Source organism: Perna viridis, chromosome 10 (assembly GCF_037379345.1).
Source record: "Perna viridis isolate PV_CMFRI_1.1 ecotype Kerala chromosome 10, ASM3737934v1, whole genome shotgun sequence".
Classification (NCBI taxonomy): Eukaryota; Metazoa; Mollusca; class Bivalvia; order Mytilida; family Mytilidae; genus Perna; species Perna viridis.
Window position 1 is genome coordinate 13352578 of NC_142454.1, and position 16523 is coordinate 13369100.

Here is a 16523-nt window from a genome sequence, read left to right on the forward strand (position 1 = left end):
GCATGACTTTTTAACACTTGCAAGTGATTAAATTTCTGCAAGAGTTTTTTCCATCATTTCCCTTGCCTTATACAGATTTCAAAGGAGAAACCAATTCTCCTTCAGCCTATCCTTGATTTAAATTATTTATCAACTCTCTATGGAGAAAGATTTAAATCTCTCTTAAACAGAATCTATCTATACATTATATGAAACTTTGAGTGTTACATAGGAAAATAAAAACCTTTGGAAATTGTTGATAAGAAAATCTATCATGGCAGTCTTCCACTTCCCCAAAACTTGCTCTTAAGCAAAGTTGAAGGATACCTACATGCTGAAAACTTCTTTTATATCAATTTGCTGAATGTTTTGGTAGTCCATAGTATGTCAAATCCTTACTTTTAATTTAATTTTTTGCACTCCTAAACCATTTAGATTAATTCAGGAACATATAAAGAAAAAATGTAAAGGAAGGAAGAAAGGTCGAAAGGAATTTATAGTTTCAGAGTTGGCTTAGTATATATTGATAAAAATGTTACTGTCATATGATTGCCTATTGCATTTAATTAGAGCACCACATTAAATAATTAATTGAAAATTAGAAAGACAGAGGGAAAAAAATGTTGTGATCATCATCATAATAGCGTTGAAATTATTTTTTGCAGTCATATCATGTAAATTGTTGGTATTTGTAATGATATGGTCAATTTTTTTTAACTTTCAGGTTTTAAGGTTTTCAAGGCTTTTTAAACCTGTTCATGTTCCACATCTGTATAAAAAGAAGAAGAAAAAGAAGTCTGATGATAATAAGGATGAGAAAAGCACACCTGATGGAAAAAAAGAAGAGAAGGAAGAAAAACTGGAGAATGCTTATGATGCTGATGGTTAGTAATGGGGCTAAAACAATATCCCTTTCCGGGAATATCCCTTTCCTGGAATTACTTTTAAATCAGGAACTATTATTTCAATTTTGTCAACTACAAGTAGGTAACAACTTTTTTCAAAAATGCTTTTATCTTTTTTCTGGTTTTGAGAAAAATTCTATAATGCAAATTTGAAGTCTATTAGATATTTTAAAGCTTTTACAATTTTGGCATGGTGAAAAGCTTTGATAGAAGTTTACGTTTATATTTTGGGCAGACAGTTGCTTTGTAGCTTTGTCGTGTGGTTTTCCTTTTTGGATACAGAAGCATTGTCTTTTAGGACAACAATTAGTTGAAATTCACTTTGATTCTAGATACATTCAATTGAAGTTTTTGACAGCATGCATTTTAAGCATTAGTTTTACAAAGATTTCTTATCACTTTCCAGTTGAAGATGATAAGAGGGATTTATCACACATGACAGCAGCCCAGAGGATCATGCATGGTCTAGAAAGTCAGGACAGTGGTATAGAGGATAGGACCTCTCCAAGTGAGGATGAGGAGTCTGAAGATGATGTTGAGGATACATTCTCACTCAATTTTGGCAGACCTCCCAAACCAGAGGAGTGTATGTCTGATGATGAGGTTTGTACAATAGTTTACTGTACACAGCCAACTATGCCACATGTGATAATCATATGTTGCTCAATTCATATGATGATTAACATGGTAGTTAAGTGATTCTCATTTGTAAATATTGGCTTGCTAACATATGATTAACATATGTTTTTGAAAAACACATGGTTATCGTGTGATAGTCTTAATAATAATCATACTCAAACATATGTTGTACATCATATGATTCTCGTGTGTGGCACTTTTGGCTGTGTATATCTATTCGTTATACTCATGTTATATTGGCAAGGATTTTTTCCTTTGATTATTATCCTGTTAAGTAGCAGAATAGGTTCATTTTGGTTTGCTAGCTAGCTTAACCTGAGAATGATTTAGAAATTGTGAGATAATGTACATGTATTCAATTATGACATCAGGAATTTTAAGTAAATTAAACCCTTTAAAATGTCATTTTGCTGGGTGTAAAAGGCTATCAGATTTAAAATAAAAAAAAAAACTACTTGTCCATAAATTTGTTGTTTTTTTTTAATGCCATTAAAAAAATTTAACCTGGTTGTTTGAAGGATTTATCACCATTTACAAAATTTATCCACTGGATAAGTCCAGTACAATCTACAGAAATTGTCCAGTAGATAAAGTTTTGAACTGGTTACTATTGTTGCCACTTGCACTTTTGTGATTCACCTTCACAGGTTCAAGATATCACTAATCCAAGGTCCTGAATCCATCCTATGTTAAAGTTGGAACCATTGAAATTTCATTTACATTAGTCCTGGACCTACCACACTTGACATCAGATATTGTGAAATGCAAAAGAGACACCATTGTATAACCTCTATAAGAATAATAAATACTTACAGAGATCACCAAAACGTCTTCAATAAATGTAAATACACCTTCAAGTATCTCTGAAAGGTTTACACAACAAAAAAAATAAAATCCACGGTAACAGAACAATGACACTGTTTCAAACTAAGTCAAATAACAAGAAGACACACTAATGACCAACATTGTCAAACACTGTTGACATTAGGGCAAAATCATTTATTTCTAACCTAGTATCATTACTCTTATTGAGAAACTTTCACCTTCTTCTGGTGTACCACTCATTTAGATTGGAAAAAAAACCAGGACATTTCACTCTTGAATGTAAATTTGAGACCATTTTCCCAATTTACAGGACAAACTTATGAAACCTATAGAGGCCAAGACATCCTCAGGTCATAGTGTCCAAGCAGGAGAGGTAGAAAAGAAGGCCAAGGTTGCTCCATGGAGGTACGGTCCAGCGGCTTACTGGTATGATCTGCTGGGTGTTGACGAGAGTGGGGAAAACTTTGATTATGGGTTCAAGCTGAAACAGGTAAAAATAGAATTTATTTGTATGTAGATTTATAAATGTTAACAATTATGATTGTCATTACCTTAGAGAAATTTATAAGTGTAAAATTTTGTGCATAAGAAAAATTTATTGCAATAAAGGAGCCAAGATAGTTAATAGGGTTGGAGGTACTGTACCATAAAACCTATATACATGAATACTTCATTTTAGAAAATTATATCTGATTAAAAATAATATGGAAAAGTTATTTAAACATAGCTGAAATATTGATATCATTAAACAGAAGTCAGACCAGGAAGAACCAGTGACTGAGGAATTTTATGATGATGAGGCCTATCTGATGGTAACACAGTTACATTGGGAGGATGATATTATATGGAACGGTGAGGAAGTGAAACAGAAAATCCTCAGTACCTCCAAACAGAAGGCTTTATCTGCTGGCTGGATACCTAGTACAACATTCAGGACAGCTACACAGTTTTCACAACAAGGTACTAATCCATTGCTGATTTGAATACACAGTCAAAATTTTAACACATGATAACTTACAAATGTAAACGATTGGTTTTATATTCTAATTTTGTTTCTTGGATGAACAAAGCGGGGGTATACATAAGTGAACTTAGCTCACAGTATTTCTTGTTTTTCTCATGTTTAATGTAAGTCCACATTATGTAGACCATGAGGTATAAAGTATGTTGTTTGTTAAGTAGGAATAATGTATTTCTACGTTTTCCAGTGAAACCAGACCATAGTTTCAGTGGTATTGTACCCAAGTTTCAGCCTATGATGAATCAGGGATATTCTAAAATACCTGGAGTATCACCTATGTTCAACCCTGGACAGAAAGGTATGACTGATAATACTGATATATATTTATTTCTGTTAGGCAAATAAAAAATATACCTGTGTTTTCACTAAAAAACTGTTGTTGTAGGTAGGCAAAACTTTTTGACTGGTTTGTTTTGGAGACACATTTGGACATAACAGCACTTGTCAAAAAATTGCCAAAACAAACCTTAGGTGAGTACAAAAAAATAGGGTCACTAGGGTTAGCAGAAACACAGGTAATTTTATTCTAGGCCTTACTAATGATTAATGTTTAAAAGTTTTTGATATGCTTGTTGCAGAGCTTACTCTTAACTGTGTTATGATAAAAAATAAAATTATAAACCACAACAAATAATTGTTCATACAGAAAGTGAGAGGTATTCCACATGATACTATCAGTATCAAAATCGAAAGCTAACAATTATTCTGTTTATGAGTTAATTGATTTTGGCACTTTTATTTATTTTAAAATACATTTATTTTTTTAAATACTTTTGTCGCCGGAAAAAATATAGTAAATGATAATTATATGATATTAATTGATAAAATCAAGACTCTTGCACGCTTACATCATGTCAATCATGTTTGTTTTACCTGATATTTTTGTGATACAACCAGTGTGACAAAGGACAAATTGCAGATAAATACATGTATTATTCTACTTTGATAAACTTATACTAAATACTTTATATCCATACATGAACCCAAATATGTAAAAAAAAAATGATTGACATTGATATTGAATTAAAAAAATGAGAATTTTCTTTTTTTTTGTAGATACAGATGAAAAAAATCAAGAATGGTTTTCCATTTTCCCGATAGATAATTATGAGTTGATATACGGCCGATGGGAGGATGATATTATTTGGGATGCTCAGGTAATTGTTAATTGGGGCATTCTAATGTCAGGATGTATTGGTGATTTTGTAATAGAATAATTATTTTTATACCTTGATGAGTGTTTAGGGTGTGGAACGATTCTATCCTGATAGTCTAGCACCATTTTGGTTTACATATAGTAATTAAGGAGCTTTTCAATCTTTTTTTTTGAAAGCTGAATAAATGCTTTCGATCATGAAATATAGGTCAAAAGTTCTCTTTTATATAACTTTGTCAAACATTTTACAGTTTTAGCAAAGAGAAAAATTTTGATTTTAGAGTGATCATTTTCATTTTGTGTTATTTCTATGTACTTTATTTAGCATCATTAAATATTGTAAATGATGACAGCATCAATGGTACCACCATTCGTGTTATTCATCAAATACAATATTTAAAGTGTAAACTCAGTGTTAGGATCTATACCTACATGTATTATAAATACATTGTATAAAATAAAATATTAAAAGAGCTTCATGCTTTCTTTCTATCCCTCTTTTACAGAATATGGATAAAATACCAGAACCCAAGATATTGACCCTTGATCCTAATGATGATAATATTATTCTGGAGATTCCGGAAGACAGGGATCCAAATGCTAAGGAAGAGCCTATGAAAAAGGAAAAGGTAATGATTGTTCCACTATGGCTAGTATGGTAAGCTTACATGTATTCAGATGTACAATACCAATGATAATTAAGAAGAAAGAGATGGGAAACTAATAGTACACTGTAAATGTGAAAAATCTGAAAACATAACAAGAATGGATATGGTGAATATGTCAGAGAGACACAAACCCACTGTAATGAAAATGTCAGTTGAATGCCACCCATGGGTCTTCAATGAATGATGAGGAAACCCTCATACCACAGAGCAGACTGTAGCTGGCCCCAAAACAACATAATATGCAGGTACAGCAAAATAGGTAACCCGTATATACTCCAGCAACATAAAAGTATACTGAAAGTGACAACGAAACAATACATGTATACTATTTTTTTGTTATCTTACATTACAATTTGAATTTGATATGAAAGCTTTCTTGTATGTTGAACCCTAAGTACCTGTTCTAAATGGAATAGAGGCACAGGGTTAGGATACATAAGGTCTTTAACACAATGTATGTTACTCTGAGTTCTTGGTATTATTTAGATATAAATATACATACATTTTCAGGAGATAAAGAAGTCCAAGTTGTTACTAGGAAAAGCAGGACTTATCAAGGATGACGAGGATGAAGAAGAGGTCAGTACAATCCACAGAACATGTTATTGTTATATTTACGGGTTATTAATTTATGAATCGTGATATGAAGGTTAAATTGACCGACTTAATTCTCAGATGAGTAAAAGGCTTTTGCTGTCAGTTCTTGGAAGCTAATTTTAAACGTATAAGCTTAAAATTCTTGCTTTAAATGTATACACAAATGCTAAAAAGGTTAAAAGTTTATATCTGAATTTAGCATTTGCATATGGATACATTATTTGACGAGTTTTATTTTCATTCAAGTTCATTAACTGCCTCATTAACTGTCATGGTTTTAGGTTAGAAAGCTCGGCTTGAATGTGGAAAGTTGTGTTACTCCAAAGACTTAAATGACATTGGTAGGTTAAGCATCTCTGCCAAGCATGGGGTATATGACATGGATTGTAATGTTTTTTTTTTTCTATTTTATTAACAGGAACAGAAAACGCCCAATATGCCAGTTAAAGATCCATTTAATTTGTCTAATGATGAGTACTATAACCCTAAGCTGTTAGAGTCAGCTCTTAAGGGAAACATTGGAACAAGCTTAATACAGGTAATATACCTACCATTTGCATAGGTCTCCAGTGGAAAAGAGACATGTTTTGTAATTATAGACTGTATACTTTTGATCTTTGAATAAAAACAAAGACAATGGCATAAGGAAATTAACAAAATTTGTAATACTATTTGATGTCTATGTGTGTTGGATACATGCCTCATCTGCAAAGACGGAAGACTTTAGATAAATTTACTTTTCTTCCAAATATTTAAATACTTTCCAGGAATAGAAATGAACATCATGGCATAAGATAATAATGACATTTTCTGATATTATTTGATATGTCATTGCTATACCATACGCTGTAGCTGTCTCCAATTATTTTCAGCACTCCACACCTAGTTTAGAGTTACGTCAGCCATTTTTCCCAACACATATGGGACCTATAAAGTTACGACAGTTCCACAGACATCCCCTGAAGAAGTATTCCCATGGTAATGTCAGTACTAAAGGCCCACACTATGTTACACCACTGCTGAAACAGATTAAGAGAAAAGCTAGGGTAAGCATACTGGTTAAATTTGGTGAGTTTAAAAGTACTTCGAAAGGACTGTATTTTTTTCAACCTATATGTTAATGTAGAGTATTAAGTTGATAGCTTATTTTCATACAAAATGAGATTGGTCCTTTCATTATGTGCTATTTTTGTGGTTTTATTTAACTGCAAAAACTATGAAACTTCATGTCAGTGATTGGTCAAAAATATGTGCACCATTATACTAGTTAGTATCATTGTCATAGTTGTACAAACCTTTAAAATAATAAGTTTACAGTACTGAACTTGCCTTTCAAAATATTGATTTTTGTATTTACTTAAAAATCTGTTTTCAGTTGCGAGAACAAGAAAGACAAGCCTTTGGAGGAGGAGATATATTTTTCATGAGGACTCCAAGTGACCTTACAGGGATGGATGGGGAATTATTCCTGGCTGAGTATTCCGAGGAACATCCTCCCCTTCTCAGTCAAGTTGGCATGGCAACAAAGATAAAAAATTACTACAAAAGGGTAAGTTAAAAAGTATATGAACTTACAAATATGTACAAATGATTAGTTGTCCTTCTTTATTCTTTTTTAGTTTTTTAGTTTTAATTTATATTTTTTGGCTATTTTTGACTTGTTGTAAACAATTTGAGAATGTGCTGATCATTTTAAAACTGCTGTGATGAATACTAGGCAGAAAGAATAGACAAATTCAAGAACTATTCAATATATCTTACAAATCTGTCAAACCTTGTCACGAAAATCTTTCCTATCTTTTCAGAAACCAGGAAAGGATACCAACACACCTACATTTAAGTTTGGAGAGCTGGCCTATGCCCATACCTCACCATTCTTGGGAAGTCTATCTCCAGGGCAGAGTCTCCAGGCATTTGAGAACAACATGTATAGAGCACCAATATATGAGCATGATATACCACAAACTGATTTCCTTATTATCAGGAACAGACAAGGGTAAGGCATTAAAACTGTAAGATCTGGTAGAATATGAATTATTCTGTTATTAATATCACTTTAAAGGAACTAAATGGGATGCTGTAAGAAATTATCACTATTTATTGAATGTACACTGTCTGTATTGTTATATTTAAATGCACATGTAAACATGTTTCACTTGTAACTGTTAAGCACGAAGCTCTTCATAAAGCCCACCACAGTACCAATTAAGAGCCCAACCAAGGAGCCCTGCGTAGAAATGTGAATGAACTACATGTAGTTATCTGCTATTTGAGCATTATAGATTCTGAATTTTGATTCTTTCTTTCAAAAAGCAGATACTGTTATATGATCATTAATTAGTTCTATTCTAATGGAATTATCCTCTGGCTTTTCTTCTGTTCTAGACTGCCATGTTGGGCTCACTTGAATGCAGGAAATAGAGGTTTTGATTGATCAAGAATTCTTATCCTGAAATGTGTTAAATATCTGCCATATTACTATAAACTATAATCAATCAATCAGTCTACTTTTTTAGGTTATAACTACTTTACAATATAACTGATGTTAACTTCTTTTACCAAAATTTTCAGTTGCTAGAAATATAACAATGGTATTTGTCTCAGATTGCCCCTTTTTTTTTTTTTACAAAAGTAAAGACTGTTTTAATCATTTTAAATGCCTTTATTAATTATACATGGACTTGTAGGTATTATATACGAGAAGTAAACACCATCTACTCTGTTGGTCAGGAATGTCCCATGATGGAGGTTCCAGGTCCAAACTCAAAAAGGGCTAATAACTTTATTAGGGACTTTCTACAGGTAAGTCCATGGACCAAATTCTAACTATTAGTCCTTGATAATTTCTATAGGTGATAACTTGGCTAAACTGAAAAAGGTCTAATAACTTCATCAGGTATAAATCCATGAATTCTAAGGGTCAATTTTTTTCACTGATTGATTTATCTACATGAGAATGAAACTTAAAGTACAAAATGGCAGAGATGTAAGACCTCTGGTCCTCTGTATGCATGTTTTGTTAAATTGGTACATTTTGTAGATTTAGATTTTCCTTGAAAACAGTCATGGGGTATGTATTAACATTATCAGAGGTGGATTATTTTCATTAAACATATTTTTGTAGGTGTTCATATACCGGTTGTTTTGGAAAAGTAAGGACAATCCTCGTAGGATTAAAATGGATGATATCAAGAAAGCTTTCCCTTCACATTCAGAGAGTAGTATTAGAAAAAGACTAAAACTGTGTGCTGACTTCAAAAGAACAGGTGAACAAACAAACAACCTGCTTATTAATGATTTCAAATTATTTTGCACCCCTGCTTTAATGGAGGGGGTATACTGTTTTGCCTTTATCTGTCTGTCAGTTCCTGTGCCCATCATATTTTTTTCTGCACCTGTATATAACCCTACTTGAATTTTGACTAGTTTTTTTATAGGTGTATTATATTGTAGGATTTGATTTAAGGCTTGAGCAGCTACAAATTAATGTTTGACAACTAGATTTATAATTCTACCAGGAACTAAATTTGGGGTATTGGGAATCTCACTATTGGGCATTAACTCATAGCTTTCCTTTTTTGAGTAAATTTTCTTTTACTGACTCCTAAAATGTAAGGCTAATTGAAGTAAGAATTGTATTTAGCCTGTTGCATTACATATAATCTATTTATTTCATGCAAGGTACTTAAATTTCATACCATTTAATACTTTCTTTATATTTCAGTCCATCAATCTATGTTTAATTTACTTATATCAATCTTACCAGGTCATACAAGCTTATATCTCCAGCTGTACATGATTTGTTTTTTCGTAGTTTTTAGATGAATTGGCATTATAATATTTATGTATGATATACATTGATACCTATGGAAATGAAGAGTTCCTTATATATATTTTACAATTCTGAGTAGGACATATGTTAAAAAGAGTGTCTTTATCTCCCATGTAGGTCACCCAGGTAGATTGGTTTGATTTTATTATATATATTTTTTTATTGTTCTCTTTTTAAAGTTTTATTGATTTATTTTGTTTTGCATGAGTTATTTCTGCTCTCAGGTTTTGGGAGCATTTTATTTTTCTTTTTGTTTTGTTAATTTACTTTATTATTCTTGACTTAAACAGACAATTGCAAACTTGAAATAGAAAAACATTGAAAAAATTATCTCCTTAAATCAATGTTTTTATTGATGATCACCCAAAGTAGGTGACCTAGAAAACAGTGAACTAACTTGACATAAAAATGATATAAGAATGAGGTTTAGAATAACTGGAAAATGATTAACTATGTCAAATCTGTATTACATGTACATGTATCAAAGTCAGTGGACTGTTATGGTCCTTATACTGATTTTTTTTTAAATGATGTTTTTTTGCTAAAAAAAATCAGTTTGATACAGTGGCATCCTGGATATGCCATAATGTTTGTGAGGTCATAACTGAAAGTTATATTCAGTCAGTGAGTGTGTGTTACTTGATAATATATTGTCATTGCATTTTGACTGCCAAGATAAAATGGTTGGAGTATAAACTTGGTTATTTAATCCATAGTACATGTACATATATTGGATTCATACTTTGAAGTTGGGTTTATTTGTTATACATAAAAAGTTAAAAACTTCATCAGTTTTACATTAAAACAGAAAGAAACATTATTTGTTGGAGTATGTTGAAAGAAAACCATTTATTTGTAGAATTATTCTTTTGAAGTTCTATGTAATTGAATAAATGTCATTTCACATACATGTAATTATTTAGGGGACTATGAACACATACATGTAATTATTGTAATGATAACAGCTACTCAGTTCAATGTTACGTTTGGATTTTCTAGTTTTATGAACACTCTTTCATGCAGCTAACAAAGGCTCTAAGACCTGTTCAAATCAATCAGTGCAAATGTTGATCTGTTGATTTATTATCAATTAAGGTATGGATTCTAACTGGTGGGTGTTGAAGCCTGACTTTAGATTACCTACTGAGGATGAGATGAGGGCCATGGTTTCACCAGAACAGTGTTGTGCATACTACAGTATGTTGGCAGCTGAACAGAGACTCAAGGTGAGTAAAAAGAACTTCAATTTTATTTTTAGTGGTTGTTGTGACACAGTATTGTTAATGTGAGAATGTCAAGATTTCTTTTTTAGCTATGAAATAATGCTATCTAAATGTACACGTTACATAACTCTTGTAAGCTGATTATTTTTTTGGCCATGACACTTCATCCTTTGGTTAGTTTCCTAATCATTTGTCGGAACATTTAAGATATGAACATTGGTCTAAACCGTAAGTAGAATTTCTAATTTGCTTAATGGCTTATGAGAAAGAGCAGGTGAATTTGTCATTATTGTTCTGAAATATGGTTTCAAACTAGGATCCAAGTTTTATAAGTCTAAATACTTCTGTTTTACAATTAGGATGCTGGGTATGGAGAGAAGTCCCTGTTTGCTGTTGATGATGATAATGATGAAGATACACAGATGAAACTAGATGATGAGGTATGTCCACAATGGAGATATAGTTCCCTTCTGTTTTGTCACTTCAGGTTACTGGCATCCTCTACAATAAATGGCATTGAACATTTATTTCTATTAGGTTGTTCACTGTTTCAGTTGCCACCTCTTTCTGTAAACCCTCTAATGTGAACATTCAGTTCAGTTCAGTTATGATTCTTCCTGAGGACAAAGGTTTATTTGAAAATAGATGTATACCTTAATTTTAAAATTTGCTGTAATCAATTGTACAATTCTCAAGTGTATTTGTATTACATGTAAGGTTTACAGTCACACTATTCTTTTGTATTTTGATGTCATGATAAATGAAAGATTTTATTATGACAATAAAATCCACCATATGATGCAGATTCAAAGCAGATTCATTTTGAAAAAAAAAAATGTTTACTTTCAGGTGAAAACTGCCCCTTGGAATACCACCAGAGCCTATATCAGTGCTATGAAGGGAAAATGTTTATTGGATCTGACAGGACCAGCTGATCCTACAGGGTGTGGGGAGGGTTTCTCTTATGTAAAGGTACCCAACAAGCCCCAACCCAGGGATGAAGGGAAGGATAACACCCCTGTCAAGAGGACTGTTACAGGAACTGATGCTGATCTTAGGAAACTTCCACTTAAAGATGCTAAACAGCTGTTAAGGAAGTTTGGAGTCCCTGAGTCTGAGGTATTTACACCATTTTAGACAAGGTCAAAGGAATGCCTTCCATTATACAGTACTTCCACTTGATGCACAGCTTTGTGTTCCATTTTTGGTTTGTGACCAGGGGTTCATCTCTGATGATGGACCAAATATCGAAAGTTGGTTTGCACCAGTTAAAAGAAAACAAGCAAGGTCTTACAAAATAGTGCGAACATATTAATTAATGCGGTGGACATAAAAAATGTGAAAAATAGTACTTGTGAAATCAATTATTAAAACCATATAACTCTTATAATTTTTTGAAACTGCTTAAATTGATACCCAGAAAGGTTTACCTGACAGAATCCATGAAAATTAGTAACAGCGAAAATTCACGAGTTACAGTATGTATAGGTTTGCTGGTCATTTTTTGTACAATACAGCTTGTGATGGATAACGGGGTAGTAAAACTCTTTATTAGACTTCAATTATAGACATCTAGTATGTCGTTATTAAGGATTCAGGATTTCATCTTTTCATATAAATTTATTCCAGCACTTTATCTTTTTTTTCTTTAAAAGCTATAGTTGTAAACATGTAATTTTTGTATGATTTTGAAATTTGAAGGTGAAGGTACGTTTTAAAAATTGAAGGGATGCATGTTTTAAGGTGGTAGACCTAGGGTAAGGGACATAACTCTTGAAATCAGTGATATGTTTGTATCTTATTTAATTTCACCAAAGCCAGTCAAGCTTTTGTTTGAAGCAGAATAAAATCAATTCAAGTTAATTAGATGCTTACTTAAGATGAATGTAAAATGCTGCATACAAACGTTCCAATGATTTTTAAGAGTTGTGACCCTTACTCTAGGTCTGCCACCTTAATTCAACACTTGATGCTACATGCACATTGTATTTGATATCTGTAGATATTGTAAAATATAGTCATCTATAAATAACATGTACCATAAACATGTACAATCATACTATTTACAACTAAAATGTTACTTCAGATGAAGAAGTTGTCCAGATGGGAAGTTATAGATGTTGTCAGAACCATGTCTACAGAACAGGCCAAAGCTGGACAAGATATAAAAGGTGACATGAATACTTAGAATGTAGTCAAAATTAAATGATGCCGATTTGTTATCTACATGTACACATGTATAACTATAAGGTAGAATGTTTTATACCCTTTTGAAAGGATCATGATGTAAGAGTAGTTTTATAGGATAGAAATAAACAAACACCACTTTCATGTCAAATGTCCACACTCTGCATACAACTGTAGTACTTTGTTACGGCATAATCTGCATCTATGGTTATTAAAGGTAGTCTGGAAGCTGATTTAATACAAATGTATGTAAATATTGTTTAGATATGTGAGGAAAGGGAAAAACGTGGATTTTATTATCATTTGGAAAAGTTTTCTATTGTTATGTAACAGTTGAAATAATTTTTTCCAAGTGTTTTGTTTACCCTAAAAAAATATTTTGTCCTTGGAATTCACAGTGGAACTTTTAAATTGTCCTTTTAAACATGTAAGGTAATGGAAAATGTTGGAAGTGGTATGTAAGACAAATAAATGTAAAGTTGTGGATCCTATGATGTGGTACAAATTTTAAATTTTTGAGTAATAATTATTCATCAGTTGAAGTCTTGTTTTGACAGGTGGAATGGGAAAGTTTGCCAGAGGAAACAGATTTTCTGTGGCTGAACATCAGGAGAGATACAAAGAAGAGTGTCAGAGAGTGTTTGATGTACAGAACAGGTATAGAATGATAGTAATACAAGTGATGTGCCCAAAACTTTAAATAATATCTGACTTAGGTTTATCAATTATTTATGTCTTCAAAAAGGTATATTCTGTTTTCATAAAAGTATACCTTTAATAAAGATAAAAAAAAATTGTCCTAGGCCAATTAAAATTAGTTGATAGATTTTCATCCCAACCCAGCCCTAAAAAAAAAACTCCTACCCAGAATTTTTGTGGTTTTTTTCAAATTTTGATTTCCGGATTATTTTAGTGTCTGTTTCTGGTGAGGTATGGGTTTTTAGAGTGTTTATTTCACTTTCTTTTAACAAAAATGGTGTTTACTATACTTTGCGTTGTTATTGGTCTAAATACATAGAAAAAAGGATGGTGTGCGACCATAAAGCATATGGTTTAATATCAGTATGTATAGAAGATCTCTCTATGTATGTTTTAAGTGTTTAATGGTTTAAAATGACAGTTCTATTTGCAACCTGTAATTTTAGACAAGTCACAGGACAAAAAAGAAAATATAAGATAAAAAATAAAATGCTCCCATCTGCCTCACTTTTTTCATGGAAGCCTGGATGAAAATCTAGCTATTAAATTTAGTTGACCTTAAGTTTCTTCTATTAAATGGATGCAAATGTGTCATATTTTGATTTAAGAAAGTAATTACTATATGACTCAAAATCTGTTTGAAAGTGATGGTTTTATTTTGCAGAGTATTGGCTTCAACAGAAGTGTTATCTACAGATGAAGACTCCAGCTCAGCTGATGAATCTGATTTTGAAGAAATGGGTAAAAATCTGGAGAGCATGTTGTCTAACAAAAAGACCAGCTCACAGGTAAGACCAACCAGTTATATCTCAGTTTAAATAGGGTGGGGAACACTGTCTGTCTGTTTGTCTGTCTTAAATACAATGTCACTGTGTTAGATACATGTACTTTCCTCACAAATTTCCAGGAAAACTGACATTTAATTGTTATGGCAAAGATGTTCCATTGCATCATAATCATTTTCAGACTCATTTCAACTTTACATTTTCTACAATATTTTGAAATAATTTCTATGAAATCTGAATAAACCTGGGTATATGTTTACTGCTTTAATAGTTAAGCCATGAAAGAGAAGAGCAGGAAAGGAAAGAACTCCATAAGATGTTACTGGGCGAAGACAGTAAGGATAAAGGGAAGAAAAGAAAAGATGATGGAGGAGGTGAAGCTCCATCTGTGGTAAGATACTTATACTCATAGTTTTTCAAAGGTTTTACTTATACAGATTTTCCATATTTTCTACGAATTTTGACTGCAAATTACATTCTACAGGTTGTGAATATCTCCATAGTTCCTTTGTAATTTTTAATTTTTTAATTTTATTTGTTTGAAAAATGAAGTTTAATATAGAAGTTAAGAAGTCAGTCAATTTAATTCCTGGAAGAAGAATTCATTAGAGTATTTGATCAAAAATATTGAAAGTCAGTAATGGAGAACTTTTTATTAATTTTTTATGAAAAAATCTGAGACATTGTATACATATTAATTGTTTGTAATCATTGTTGGTTGAATTTGCTTTGAACTTGATATGGTCTTTGATATTTCCGAATGTCCTCAGTAATCTTAATTGTTTTTTTGTGACAGTCAAAGACTGTTTATTACCAAATAAAATTAATGAAGATCTGTAGATTTTTTTGATACATACATGTGTAAGCATGCCTGATGAATTTCTACCTCTACAGATATGATTTGTTTGTTTCAAACAGATTGTATTATCTAGTGTTCTTTCATTTTGATTTTTAGGGAGGCAAAAAATTAAAGATAACTAGAACCTTTAAGACAGATGATGGTAAACTATATACCAGGGTAGAGTGGGTAACAAAGCCTGTCATCATTGATACCTACTGTAAAATCAGGGAGAAAAAAGATCCTAACTTCATGTAAGTTGTTTTATGTTAGCTCTACCTCTGATGGCTGAATCAATGGTTTGTCAATCATTTATATTGGAAATAAGGAACTGTAATGGAAGCATGATATTTAGTGCACTAAAAACCAGGTTTCACCAACCAGCTTTGTTGGAAATGCCTGTACCATGTCAGGACTATTGCAGTGGTTCTTCAACTTCGGTTTTACCCTGATATTGCCATTTGTAATACAGACTTTCGTTTTGACTATTCATATTGACTATTGTCTTGATTTTATCTGTTTGATAATTTTTGTAATTCAAATCGTTTTGTATAATTGTATTGGAGTTATAGTTTTAAAGAATAAAACCCTATATTTGTTGGGTTCTTAGGAAATAGGAACTGGTAGTAGTATGTCAATTAATTTAACAAAAAAATGTTTGTAAGACCTCAAAATTTCCTGACATTTATTCAAGAGTGAAACCTAATCAACTAATCAAGGCTTATCTTCCTGAAATAAATTTTGTAGAGTTCAGGGCTTAAATCCCATGACATTTTTGATATCTTCCATTGTTCTTAATGTAATATTAACTTTATCTAACATTATAGATTATTATTTCATCTTTACTGTAGTAAACAAGTAGCAGCTATGGATGACCAGGTTAAGGAAGAGATGAGAAGGGAGAAGAGGAGACTCCAGGAGAGACTGAGGAGAATCAAGAGAAATGAGGAGAGAGACAAGCTATTACCTCCTTCTTCTAAAAAGAAAAAGAAAACAGAAACTCCCATGAATACTAAGGTATATATTAATCATTTGATAGTGCTTTAGCCCAGTAAGTAACATAGAAACTATGTTTTTCTTATTTCAAGGGTAAGAATAAGCTGTTTTAATACAGGGACCAATTAGAGATATCGTGTAATTGTACTCCCTTGCTTTACAGGAGGTAAATA

The 16523-nt window shown here is 32.0% G+C and overlaps 1 protein-coding gene across 1 annotated transcript in view; it reads left to right on the top strand.

Annotated features, from left to right (window-relative positions):
• Positions 1–16523, top strand: part of LOC148604599 (transcription initiation factor TFIID subunit 1-like) — a 36260-nt gene that overhangs the window by 7024 nt on the left and 12713 nt on the right. Inside the window, exons 7-29 of the mRNA XM_088548261.1 lie at positions 704–863; positions 1291–1487; positions 2659–2838; positions 3101–3308; positions 3557–3667; positions 4426–4526; positions 5032–5154; positions 5704–5772; positions 6209–6328; positions 6663–6836; positions 7166–7339; positions 7596–7786; positions 8478–8592; positions 8915–9056; positions 10718–10848; positions 11205–11285; positions 11695–11964; positions 12932–13016; positions 13590–13689; positions 14396–14519; positions 14788–14907; positions 15472–15608; positions 16206–16371. Of these exons, the coding sequence (XP_088404387.1) occupies positions 704–863; positions 1291–1487; positions 2659–2838; positions 3101–3308; positions 3557–3667; positions 4426–4526; positions 5032–5154; positions 5704–5772; positions 6209–6328; positions 6663–6836; positions 7166–7339; positions 7596–7786; positions 8478–8592; positions 8915–9056; positions 10718–10848; positions 11205–11285; positions 11695–11964; positions 12932–13016; positions 13590–13689; positions 14396–14519; positions 14788–14907; positions 15472–15608; positions 16206–16371 (3279 nt within the window). The remainder of the gene's footprint in view (positions 1–703; positions 864–1290; positions 1488–2658; positions 2839–3100; positions 3309–3556; positions 3668–4425; positions 4527–5031; positions 5155–5703; positions 5773–6208; positions 6329–6662; positions 6837–7165; positions 7340–7595; positions 7787–8477; positions 8593–8914; positions 9057–10717; positions 10849–11204; positions 11286–11694; positions 11965–12931; positions 13017–13589; positions 13690–14395; positions 14520–14787; positions 14908–15471; positions 15609–16205; positions 16372–16523) is intronic.